At 48.1% G+C, this 12082-nt stretch overlaps 1 protein-coding gene across 3 annotated transcripts in view; it reads left to right on the forward strand.

Annotated features, from left to right (window-relative positions):
* Positions 1 to 2883: 2883 nt before the first annotated feature.
* Positions 2884 to 12082, forward strand: part of LOC308483200 (membrane progestin receptor alpha-like) — a 30249-nt gene continuing 21050 nt past the window's right edge. Inside the window, exons 1-2 of one of the 3 annotated variants that reach the window (XM_081016800.1) lie at positions 2884 to 3410; positions 6368 to 11044. In XM_081016800.1, coding sequence (XP_080872926.1) covers positions 2899 to 3410; positions 6368 to 7463 — 1608 coding nt within the window. In that variant the 5' untranslated portion in view covers positions 2884 to 2898 and the 3' untranslated portion in view covers positions 7464 to 11044. Of the gene's footprint in view, positions 3411 to 6367; positions 11045 to 12082 lie in introns of those variants that run through there. The other 2 variants (XM_081016801.1, XM_081016799.1) reach the window with 2 other exon arrangements.

Consider the following 12082-nt stretch of genomic DNA (forward strand, 5'->3'; position numbering starts at 1 on the left):
CCCCCCCCCAAGCTTCTGGAATGTTTCATAAGTAGTGTGACTGGTACCAGGTTATTCAAGCTGTATTTTAATGGCATAAATGCGAAATTGCTTCCTGTCCATGTCTCTGTACAGATGTGTGCTTGGTCAACTTGCTCATTACATCAACATATAAACATTACTCTGTAACCTATTAGATTTAGTCAGCCATCAATAAATAGACATAACTAAATTGGTTTCTTTTCGGTAGTCTTGTAATCTGGGGAACCGGGTTCGCGTCTCCGCTCCTCCACATGCAGCTGCTGGGCGACCTTGGGCCAGTCACACTTCTTTGAAGTCTCTCAGCCCCACTCATCTCACAGAGTGTTTGTTGTGGGGGAGGAAGGGAAAGGAGAATGTTGGCCGCTTTGAGACTCCAGAAGGGGAGTGAAAGGCGGGATATCAAATCCAAATTTCTTCTTCTATAGATAGTAAATACCTTGCCACCGAAAGCGCTTGTGATGCTTTAAAATGGGGGGCGGGGGCGGAGAAAAATGAATGCTGAATGTGTGTAATTGCTAACTGGGAAGTATTCTTAAAACATATCCCAAGTTTTCTTGGAGAAATAGGGCCTCAGTGCATTCCTGCTTACCTCAATGGAACTTGAGGTAAGTGCATCCAGGATAGTCTTGTCCCTGTTCTGTTGCTAATGGCTCCTTAGAACTTTCAATTGGATAATAGTGGCAAGTCTGGAGGTACACAAACTCTCCCATAGTCTGGAATAATTCAGTATTTTGCATCACTTGTCCTCTAGCTATGCACCAGATGGAAATATCTTGCTTAACAGACCTTGTGCAGGTAGAAAGTTAGTTTGATACCAAAGTTCACAAGGTAATGATGAAGAAACATACCAGTTGACATGCCTTTCTGGTAATTTCCGCTGTCAAGTCCTGAGTGCAGAGACTAGAAATGGGTAAATTAATGTATAGTAAATATAACTATTTACTATAGTTGAGACTCGAATACTTTGGCCACCTCATGAGAAGACTAGACTCCCTGGAAAAGACCCTGATGTTGGGAAAGATGGAGGGCACAAGGAGAAGGGGACGACAGAGGACGAGATGGTTGGACAGTGTTCTTGAAGCTACCGGCATGAGTCTGACCAAACTGCAGGAGGCAGTGGAAGACAGGAGTGCCTGGCGTGCTCTGGTCCATGGGGTCACAAAGAGTCAGACACGACTAAAAGACTAAACAACAACAACAAATATAATAGCACAATGCAGCTGCTATTCTGAAGGGATGAGCCAGGCATGCAGGAGAGGCTGCTCTGAAAAAAGCACAACAGGGCTTTAAAACTTAATGGGGCAAATAAGCAGTCGCTTAATTCTCTACCCCAATGAATAAGAATTTTTATTTTGTGAACCACCCTGAGAACTTTGATGAAAGACTATATAAATAAAAAATATTAAAGGTGTGTACTGTGGGTGGTGGAAGACTATTGAGAAGTTTTCAAAACTTCTAAATGATTAATAGCTGTGCATATGGTCCAACACTAAATACAGCTTAGTGTGCCTTAGCTAGCAGCCATTTGGACTTGTAACACAGATTTTGCATTATTCAGTACTTCAGATTTAGCTTGCTATCTAGTCTAGTAAAATATCAATGAATTCCAAACTGGGCAAATAAGATTACCAGTATGCAGTACACATTTATATTCAAACGGTTGTAGCACATAAATGTAGGTAAGCAATGTTTGAGAGCATAAAACTCAGAAGAAGTGAAACTCATACTTAATAGTATGATTTTTCCCATAATGGCTTTGCCATGGGGTAGGGGGAGGACTAAATTAGCCGTTGGGTGGATCAAAAGGTTGATGTCCCTTGTGCAGCATTTCCCAAACAGCCTACTGGGTGTTGGGCACGGGAAACGCGCGGCATGGGACTTTGTTAGACCTGAGTTGGGCAAAAATGTTTTCTGCAGGGATTGGCTGTGTAAAGTTTTTCACACAAGTAGGTCTTTCAGCCATGCATTTACTCCATTCATGATGACTGGTTTGAGTCAAGTGAGTGTAGTTTAGGGAACAAGGCCTCCTGAACCTACTTGGGGTTTGTGCTGGGCCTAATTTGGTCTGTGCCCCAGAACTCTTCCACACCTGTCTTGGCATGAAAGCATAGGATCTATGAAAGATGACTGTGGCTGCTTTGTTCCCTGGTCCTTTGCTGTTGTGCTAAGGTACGATTTGGTTTAGTGTGTTGTCTGAACCTGGGCTCCTGGTTTAGCTTTCCTTGACAAACCTTGCAGTTAGTCTAGGGGGAGAGAAAAACAGTGGGTCTGGACGTGGGTGTAGCCAGGATTTGTGGGGGAGGGCAGCACTTCAGTTAGCTATGTATTTTTATTGATTTGGAGAGGGGCAGCTACCCCCTGCCCCCTCTTGGCTACGCCCATGGGTGTGGATAAGTTGACACAGAGTGATGCAACAGCAGAAACCAATGAGAAGCAAAGCAGTCATTTTCTGGGAGACCCTATACTGGTGAATTTGTGGTAAGGCAGGTTAGTGGTTGGAGCCCACTCAAGGATGGTGGTGGGCAGAATTCCTGCATTGCAGGGGGTTGGACTCGATGGCCCTTGGGGTCCCTTCCTACTCTACAATTCTATGATTCTTTGCTGCTTCCCATTGGGGTCCATGTAAACATAAAGCGGAAAGAAGCTGCCCAGGGCCTAGAGGAACAGTGCAGGATCCTAGTGCAGAGTCCAATGGGTTGGCAGGCATTGGACCAGGCTTCCTCAACCTCGCCTGCTAGATGTTTTTTGAGACTACAATTCCCATCATCCCTGACCACTGGTCCTGCTAGCTAGGGATCATGGGAGTTGTAGGCCAAAAGCATTTGGAGGGCCGAGGTTGAGGAAGCCTTCACTGGACCATGTCAGTTTATCTCCACCATGCCTTATGGCAGCTCATGTTTTGAAACAGAGGCGATTGGGGATAAGGACACGGAGAACAGGGCTCCTCTGCCTTTAATAACTGTACAGAGGATGAAATTTTTGGCACATGAGGCGAGAAAAGCTGCGCTTCCCGGGATTCCCCACATGCATCTTCCCCCGGCGTCTGAGGGAGGGAAACGCAGCATGCACGTCCCCTTCCTGCAGCTTCCGCATTGGGGTCGTCCCCCCCGCGCCTTTCTCCCGCCCGGCGCTACTTTCGGGTGTCGGCTGCAACCTCCAGGGGGCGCAGCGCCTCGTTGGTCCGAAGTCTTCGGCGGCGCTTCTGTTTGGTTTCTGCCTGCAGCTGCGTGGGAAAAAGCAAAACAGACGAGGCGGGTCTCTTGGGGAGAGGCGGCTGTTGCCGCAGAGGGGCGGCCTTGCCCGGCTAGGCTGGGTCGGCGCCTCTCTCTCTTTGCTCTTCCTTCGGCGCTTTCAGACGAGTATCCTCAGGAAGAAGCTGCTGGCGATCGGTAAGAGGAGTGGGGGGGGGGCACCGGAGTGAGAAAATGGGGGTCCCCCGCCTTTCAAGGGACAAGATGCCCAGTGCGACGGGACTGTGTAGTAATAGAACCAAACCGGGGATGAGAGATTTCTGCGGGGAGCAATTATTTGCATAATGCAACGCGAGTCCGGGAGGCGTTTAAAGGAACTGAGGAAAGTGCGCGCGCTTTTGAGTTAAGGTGGGTGGGTGGGGGCAGTTTCTTTTGCTCCCCGATCCTATGCAAGCTTTGCTTTAGAAGTAAGTCCCAAAGACATCAGGCGGCACCTACTCTCGAGCAAGTGTGCACAGGATCACGGTTTCCTTTGCAGCTTGGCTACACTTCGGAATAAACCCCACACAGCTCACGAGGACTTGCTCCAGAGTAAACGTGCATAGGATTAGTCTGCAAGCTTTTACCGCCTCAAACTTTTTAACATCTTGGTAGAAAAGTTGGTCAGTTTAAACTATGGGGCGATCAGGGAGCTTTTCTAACAGGAGGGAGCGCGGGTGGGGAGACCAGTTTTTCTTCTAAAATGGGCGTGATATTTTTTTTCCCCTTCTGGATTTAGGGCTATAAAATGGGGCAATCAGCCTGTGGATCTTTCCATTGCTGGCGGGGTGTGTGTACCTTGCTTGGAAAAAGAGCGTCGGTCAGCCAGTGTATATGGCTTTTTTTAAAAAAAGAGTGTTTCACAACTTTAAAATATGGAACCAAACGTTTGAGTACAGGGAGAGGCAAAGCAAGCCAGGGCTTGCAAATGTTGGGTGAGGTGTTAAAGAGAATGCGAAGTCTCGCAGGCATCTTTGTTTTTAAAAGAAAGAAGTGGTATTGGAATTTCTGAATGCAGGAAAATAAACAAGTTCTCACATGGATTCCGGCTTAAGCAGCTGCTTACGGGTCCGTTCCTATATAGACAATTCAAACCCCGCCTTCATCCCTTTGCATTATATAACAATGGGGTTCTGTTATGTATCCAGGCTGTTGGGTTGTGGGGGAAAACTGGGAAGAGGTTGCTATTAGTGCTGTTGGCAGCCTGTGGGAGAATTGGAAGTCTAATGATCATCAGACTTTCAGCTGATTCAAAGACTGACGCGTGCCTATTCCCTCATGTTACTTTCATTGTCTCAAAAAAGCCACCTATCACTGAATAAGCAGGCTGTCTTGCTCTTTTTAGCAGAGTTGGTGTAGTGAGGTGACTTGGCCGTCTTATTTTTGTAAGCATATTTAACAGTAACAGGTACACAGCCTCAATCTACAAGGCCTGCTCAGAAGTGCTGAGGAACAGCCACTCTTTGGGTGGCAGGTGGCGAAATCAGTTAGTAGTTGAAGGGAGAGCCAGCCCTTCACCTGAAACTTTGGAGGGCACCCCATTGGGAAAGGGGGCTCCAGGGTTTCAGAGAGAAGGCTCCCTTCAGCTGCCACCTAATCTCTCTCACTAAATCCATCTTGACTTAAGACTGCTAAATTGCCTGCCTTGGTATTTAGTCAGGTTCTGGCGCCCCATGGCTTGATTCAGAGTAGAAGAGAGCCTGGCATTTTCCCTCTGAGCACTGCAAAAAAACCCACGTTTGTTATGTTAAGAAAGTGATCTCAGCCAGACGAATCTTTGGCTAGGAGGGGGTGCTCGTGGTGTTAGGAATTCTGACCAAGCCCATCTTTGGCAACAGATGAAAAAATGCCTTTGAACAGAAGGCGTTTCCTGGAAGGAGGAGGTTGAGCGGGTTGCAGTTTAATGGTGGTGGAAATCAGGGCCAGGCAATGCTTTTGTTGTTGATTAATTATTGCATTCATTTTGGGGATTTAAAAAAAAAAGGGAAGAAGAATTTCCACACCCACACCCACACACACCAATCTATTTGACAAAAATCTAGAGTTGTAGTTACAAAAGTTAGAAGCATGAAACAGGATTCCCCCCCCCCCCGCCTTGATGAAAGAACTTGGTAAAATCTGGGATGGAAGCTGAGTGTTCTTGGATCTTAAAGGATACAGGTGTTGGAATCCTAATTTCCCATTGCTCAGGTAGCCTGTTGTAATGGATTTAGCTCGAATGGTGTTGTACAAAGTAAGCTGCTGGCTACTGCTAGCCAGCTGGCCAGAATCCCGTATCTCCAGTGTTCTTCTTCCTCTATCATGATTTGATTGCTCAAGTCAACCCAATGGCTTGATTATTGTGTATTAACTACAAAAAGGCACACCTGCAACCCATGGCTTTTTCTTGGTTTATGAACTTTGCTTTGCTTAACGTTAATAATGGCTTAGCTTTATTTGTGAACCAGGCCACTAAGTTTAGTCTGCAAACAGTGGACCACTGATCAGCTGCTGTTGCGCTTCTCTGCCTGACAGTCTGCCCATGGTATGCCTCCTCGCAAGCTCATTCTCAGCTTCTCACCTCTTGCCTTGCAAAAGTGATTGATGTAATCAAAGCAGGAGTGAAAAAACGTTACATAGATTCATGTTATAATACTGCCTACATCGTTTACACCTTTCCCTCCTTACTCTAAAGGGAATACGCTCCTTTTTGCAAGGCCAATTCCAGCCACATTTCATTTCAGAAGCAAGACCCACTTCCTTCAAAGGGTCTTGTTTCCAGCTAGGTATCAGAGCCAGGCAGTGCAATTCCTCTGCATGTTTACCTATAAGTTGCCTCACTTTGCTCAAAGGGGCTTCCTCCTACTGCGCTTAGGATTGTACGCTAACAGTCTACAATCTAACCATGACTGCTCAGAACTCAGCCTTATTGACTGCAGTGGGGCTTACTCCCAGGTAAGTAGGGTTAGGATTACACTGCTGAGCTTCTCCTTTGTTCCCCAAGCAGCCACCTGCTCTGCCAATTCCCCCTGTTCCCCCAGTGGCTCCCGTTTCAACCACTGTCAGTTATTGCATCCATTGTTTCAAAATGCAAACCAACACAAACCCAACTCTGCTTCCTCTTTTCTTCCTGAAAGGGGTTGTTTTGCTCTGCAGGGCCTGCCCATTCCTGCCATGGCAACGATCGTGTCCGAAAAGCTCAGCCGCCTCTTCATCAGTGCCCAGCACTTCTGGAAAGTCCCTCGGCTGCTGGAGGAGGCCCTCCCCTCAGCCTCCTGCACGGTGGAGGCATCGGACGTGCCCCGGCTTTTCCAGAAGCCCTACATCCAGGCCGGCTACCGGCCGCTCAACCAGACCTGGAAGTACTACTTCCTGTCGCTTTTCCAGCGGCACAACGAGGCCGTCAATGTCTGGACGCACCTGGTGGCCGCCTTGGTCCTGGTGGTGAGGTTCTGGCGGCTCTCGCAGGCGGTGGACTTCCTAGGCGACCCTCACACGCAGCCCCTCTTCGTCATCGCCGCCTCCTCGGTCATCTACACAACCTTCAGCACCCTGGCACACCTCCTGCAGGCCAAGTCTGAGTTCTGGCACTGTGCGTTTTTCTTCCTGGACTACGTGGGCGTAGCCACATACCAGTACAGCAGTGCTCTGGTGCATTACTATTACGCCATTGAGCCCGAGTGGCACATAAGGGTTGCGGGCTTCTACATCCCGGGAGCCATTTTGCTTGCCTGGCTCTCGTGCGCCGGCTCCTGCTATGCCAAATACAGGAGCCCTCACCTCTCTTCCCTGCGGGGCAGGCTCTGCCAGGAAATGCCCTCTGCCCTGGCGTACGCCTTGGACATCAGCCCGGTGCTGCACCGCATCTACGTCTCCCCTTCCTCCGGACTCACAGACGTGGCCGTTTTATACCACAAGTGCCACGTCCTCTTTTTCCTGATTGCGGCCTTCTTCTTTGCCTACCCCTACCCCGAAAAGTGGTTTCCCGGCAAGTGCCACTTTGTGGGCCAGGGGCACCAGATCTTCCACGTCTTCCTGATGCTTTGCACGCTTACCCAGGTGGAGGCGGTGCTTCTGGATTACGAAACGAGGCGGCCCATCTACTCACGGCTCCACGGCGACCTGGCTCCACTTTTTTCTTCCCTATGCCTTCTTGTGGCATCCATCTGCTTCTTTACGGCCCTCCTCATGACTGCCAGAGTGCAGCGCAAACTGCATCGGAAAGAGGAGTGAGAAGGACAGAGTGGGGGAATAGAGGGTGGGTGGGTGTTGACCTGCCAGTTTCCTTGTTCCCGCTTTGGGTGTGCCTGTGTCACTGTAATTCAGGGGACTGGACATTTTTGCCTGGCACAGCTGGTGTTTCTTCCTATGGTTAAGAGCACGTCGCTTGCTCACTTTGGGGTTGCTTACTACATCTGAGCAGCAGCGAGGGTGGGTCAGATATTGCACCAGAAAGGAAGTGACATGAGCACAGCCATCTTGTGGGAGGAAGAGGCCTGCTTCCTGGATGCAATAGGACTTCCCAGGAGGTGGTTCTGTTCCCCCCTGCCTTCCCTTTGAGAGAGACAGTTACTCACACACTTAATATGTCTTCCCTTCTGGTCTTCTCAGTGGTGGAAGAGTTCCAGGAGAGATGGACGAAGGCTAGCACCAAGTCCATACCTGACCAGGTGGGAGGGTCCTTCAAGCATCAACGGCCTCTGGGCACATGCCAACTTTGCTCCATGCCAAAGCCATCCCTCGATGCTCTTTCGGCATGCCTGACCTATGCAGTCACAGACCCCATGGTGCATCTCCACAGCTGCTGGGGGAAGGGACCCTAGCAAGGTTGGGTCAGACTGTGGTGCCTTCACAGATTGCTTTCTGACTTTCCACAAGGTAGGGGTGTCCCAGAGAAAAATATCATTCCTGTCAGGTACAACAACAATCATCCAGCTAGTTGGGAAGCTGCCATGTTTACGTGCCTTAAGGAGTGGAACCCCATAACCCTTTGGATGGGGTAAAGCCGAATGGTAATATTTGGAGTAAAACTCACCCTAGTAATTTAGGTGAAGGTGATGCATCCAGGGAAAAATGAGTGTCTTGTATGTGTTTATCTAGAGTAGGGCTGGCTTTTGTGGCTGGATTTTAAAAGTAAAATGAACACACACACACACACACACACACACAAGTGGTTAGGCCAAAGGACCAATTAAAGCAGGGCTGGGGACCCTTTTTTATCTTGAAGGTTGAATTCCATTCTGGGCAACCTTCCAGGGCCAGAGACAAAAGTGGGCATCCTTTGTACAGGATGGTAATTCCTAAACACCCACACCCCTCTGTCCTCCATCCAGGCAAGCAAAGAGGCATTATTAGAGTTCAGTGACATGTTTCAGCCAACCAAAGACACTCAAGGAGGATGCAAAGCTCAGCTGGCGACGGGTGTAGCTTAGGAGTGCATATGGCCTGGTGACAGTCCAGGGGGCTGGATAGGGAGGCCTATAGGGCCACGTTCAACCCCCAGGCCTGACGTTCCCTATCCCTGATCTAAAGCAACATTCTGTCTCCAGCAGGAACACAGGAAGCTGCCATACCAGGCCAGGTCATGTGACCATCTACCCCAGGATTTACGCTGACTGGCAGCTGCGCCTTTTCACTGGAGGCAGCCAGGATTCGACCTGTGACCTACTGCCCTCTGCTCTGCCGCTGAGCACATGTTCCATCCCCAACCAGAGATGCCTGTAAAGCTCTTTGGTGGGGTGTTTTGGGGATAGCACTTCCCTGAACACCAGGGTGTACTTTGCCTGGAGGTGCCAGCTCAGTTGGTGAAGCATGAGACTCTTAATCCCAGGGCTGTGGGTTCGAGCTCCACGTTGGGCAAAAAGGTTCCTGCATTGCAGGGGGGTTGGACTAAATGTTCCTCGTGGTCTCTTCCAACTCTACGATTCTATGGTTTGCAAGCCTGTGTGTGTCTTGTTTTAAAAGACCGTCTGTGCTTGTGACCATTGAGAAATCTTGTGCCGATAAATCCCCATGTTAATTATGCAGTTGATGAAAAAAGGCTTCTCCTTCTTCATTAAAAGCAGTGGTGGCTCACCTGTAACCCTCCAGGTGTTACTGGAATTCCATCAGCCCCAGCCAGCAATAGTCAGTGATAAGGGCAGTTTAGTGCAACAACAGTCAGAAGACAGTAGGTCAGTCACCACTGGTTTAAAGGCATTTAACATCAGGAAGAGCCTATGAACATTTCATAGAATTGGAAGGGGTCCCAAGGGTCATCTAGTCCAACCCCCTGCAATGCAGGAATCTCAGCTAAAGCATCCATGACAGATGGCCATCCAACCTCTACTTAAAAATCTCCAAGGAAGGAGAGTCCACCACCTTCCAAGGGAGTCCATTCCGCTGTTGAACAGCTCTTGCTGACAGAACATTCTTTGTGTTATTTAGTCAGAATCTCCTTTCTTTTAACTTGAAGTCATTGGTTCGAGTTCTACCCTCCAGAACAGGACAAGATTCCATCTTCCATGTGACAGCCCTTTAGATATTTGAAGATGGCTGTCAAATCTCCTCTCAGTCTCCTCTTTTCCAGGATAAACATACTCAGCTCCTTCAACTGTTCCTCATAAGGCTTGGTTTCCAGACTCTTGATCATCTTGGTTGCCCTTCTCTGCACACGTTCCAGCTTGTCAACATCCTCCTTAATTTGCTCAGAGGTAGGCACTACTGTGTCCGGTAGGGCTCCTGACTCCCAAGTAAGCATTCATAGAATTGCAGCCTAAAGGGGCTGATAATGTTGCACTTCAGTGCCCCTAAGCAAGTTTGTAGAAATACTCCCAACTACCGGCGGCATGTGGCAAGACAACAATGCCTTGTGTCTTGAGACAGGATGTGGCCACCCACCTGGTTGGAATCTTCATTGCTTTTCAAAATGCAGCCATCGGATTTGACTTCACCCTGTCTGAAGAGTTGTGTAGATTGGCACTTATGAGCTTCCTTAAAGGGGTGGGGTGGGCTTGGTTGGAAATGGGTGCTCTTCAAACCTCTTAAATCAAAGGTGTGGCTTTTAGCTGGCTTGAGTCTTGCTTTCAGTCAGACTAAAAAGCCCTTGCTTTTAAAGTAGACCTCTCGGAAGAGTGCCATTTCAGAATACCTGGCGGAATTGCTTGTTCAAGTTATTTCTGGTGCTTAAAAGTGAGGGGGCGGGAAGAAACCTCTCTGGACACAGAAATGTGGCATCATTCATGACTGTATAGTTAGCAGAGAAGATGAAGAGGGGTTAGGAGCAAAAGCCCCATGGGCTGCATGGCATTATTTTGAAGGCTGCATGTGACTATCCCTGTGTGTGTTGGGGGGTTGTTGTTTATATCTCAACACAGCCACTTTTGGTCTTGTACAACATTTTGGAAAGATGATCTTAATGTCTTCAAATGGCCATACTTAATCATGAACATTTTTTAAATTTAAAGAACAAAACCTATCATGTTAGGGAGCAGATTGGTCCAGAACATGCTCCTTTCCCACATGGCAGTGATTTCTCTCTCTCTGGGGAAGCCTTGCAACATGCTCCCACATCGGAATTCTAAAGTGGTATCCTTTCAAGAGAGATATACCAGATATACACTATTTCTGAATGTGTTTGGTGTTCACCTAATGAATATGATGCAATTTCAGAGTTTCATATAAAAGAAATTTCAGGGAGTTAGACAGAATTTTGCAGGAACTAAGGCTGGGAAGGTCATGTTGTGTGTGTTTTTTCTTGTCTGTCTTATATTTTATACGTTTTAATGGGCCTGTTTCTGCCATTTGTTTCTATAAAGCAATTTTCACAAGCCAAATGTTTTATAGTCTTCTGTCTCGTTCATCCCCACAGCAACCCTTTCGATAGCAGCATAACTAGGACATCGTCTGTAGAGACAACTTTGATAGGGGTGCAAAATTAGTTACCAATAGTCCCAAACACATATTGATGTTTCCTCCTGGCTTTCTCTCCTCTCAACCGGCATTGTGACCACTGGACATTCTCATTCCCGATATGCTCTTGTGGGAGGAGGGTCTTCCCTTTCCTATCCTCTATGATTTTCCACCCTGAAGTATTTTTGTACTTCTGCAAACCTTGGGGTTCCCTCAAGTCTTCTGCTACCTCTTTCTTGTACATGGATGGTTAGGCTACATGAGGACCAACACGAACTGCCTGGACATTGGATACAGAAGGGAGGGTTATAATAATGTCATGCTTTGCAGGAATTAAGCTTGTTTCCTAAGTAGTCTATTTATTTCTGAAAGTAGTGTTGCATGGTGCCCCAGTCTCCAAGCAGTGTGAGATTCCAGAGTTCATTTTTCCTTGGGAAATGAGGCACAGTGGAGAACATGATGTCCTTGTGATATATGAAATATGGTTTATTTATACAGTGGTACCTCTGGTTGTGCACGCTGCGGGTTATGAGCTCTGGTAACCCGGAAGTAGCTGCTCCTGGTTGCGAACTTTGCTCCAGGATGCGAACGGAAATCGAGAGGCGTGCTTTCGCTAATGACGCCTCATATTACGAGCGGTTTCCGGTTACAAATGGACCTCCAGAACAGATTCCGTTCGTAACCAGAGGTACCACTGTACATATATATGACCTGAGCCTACGAAGGAGGGGTTCAAAGCACTGCACTCCAAGAGAGTCCTTTCTCTCCCATTGCTGCAACCTTATGATTCAAACAGGCAGTCCACATTGTGCTCCAGCTCCTCTCTCCAACATGCTGCAACAAACGGGAACCTTTTCTGCTAGGGCAAATCATCACCACTGCAACCTTAAACAACTGCTCTCCTTTTGTCTCTACTCACTATCTCAGGGCGGGGCTGGCGCAGGGTCTTTGCTTTGCTGATA

This window comes from Podarcis pityusensis (genome assembly GCF_964106645.2).
Source record: "Podarcis pityusensis genome assembly, chromosome: 8".
NCBI classification, from domain to species: Eukaryota; Metazoa; Chordata; class Lepidosauria; order Squamata; family Lacertidae; genus Podarcis; species Podarcis pityusensis.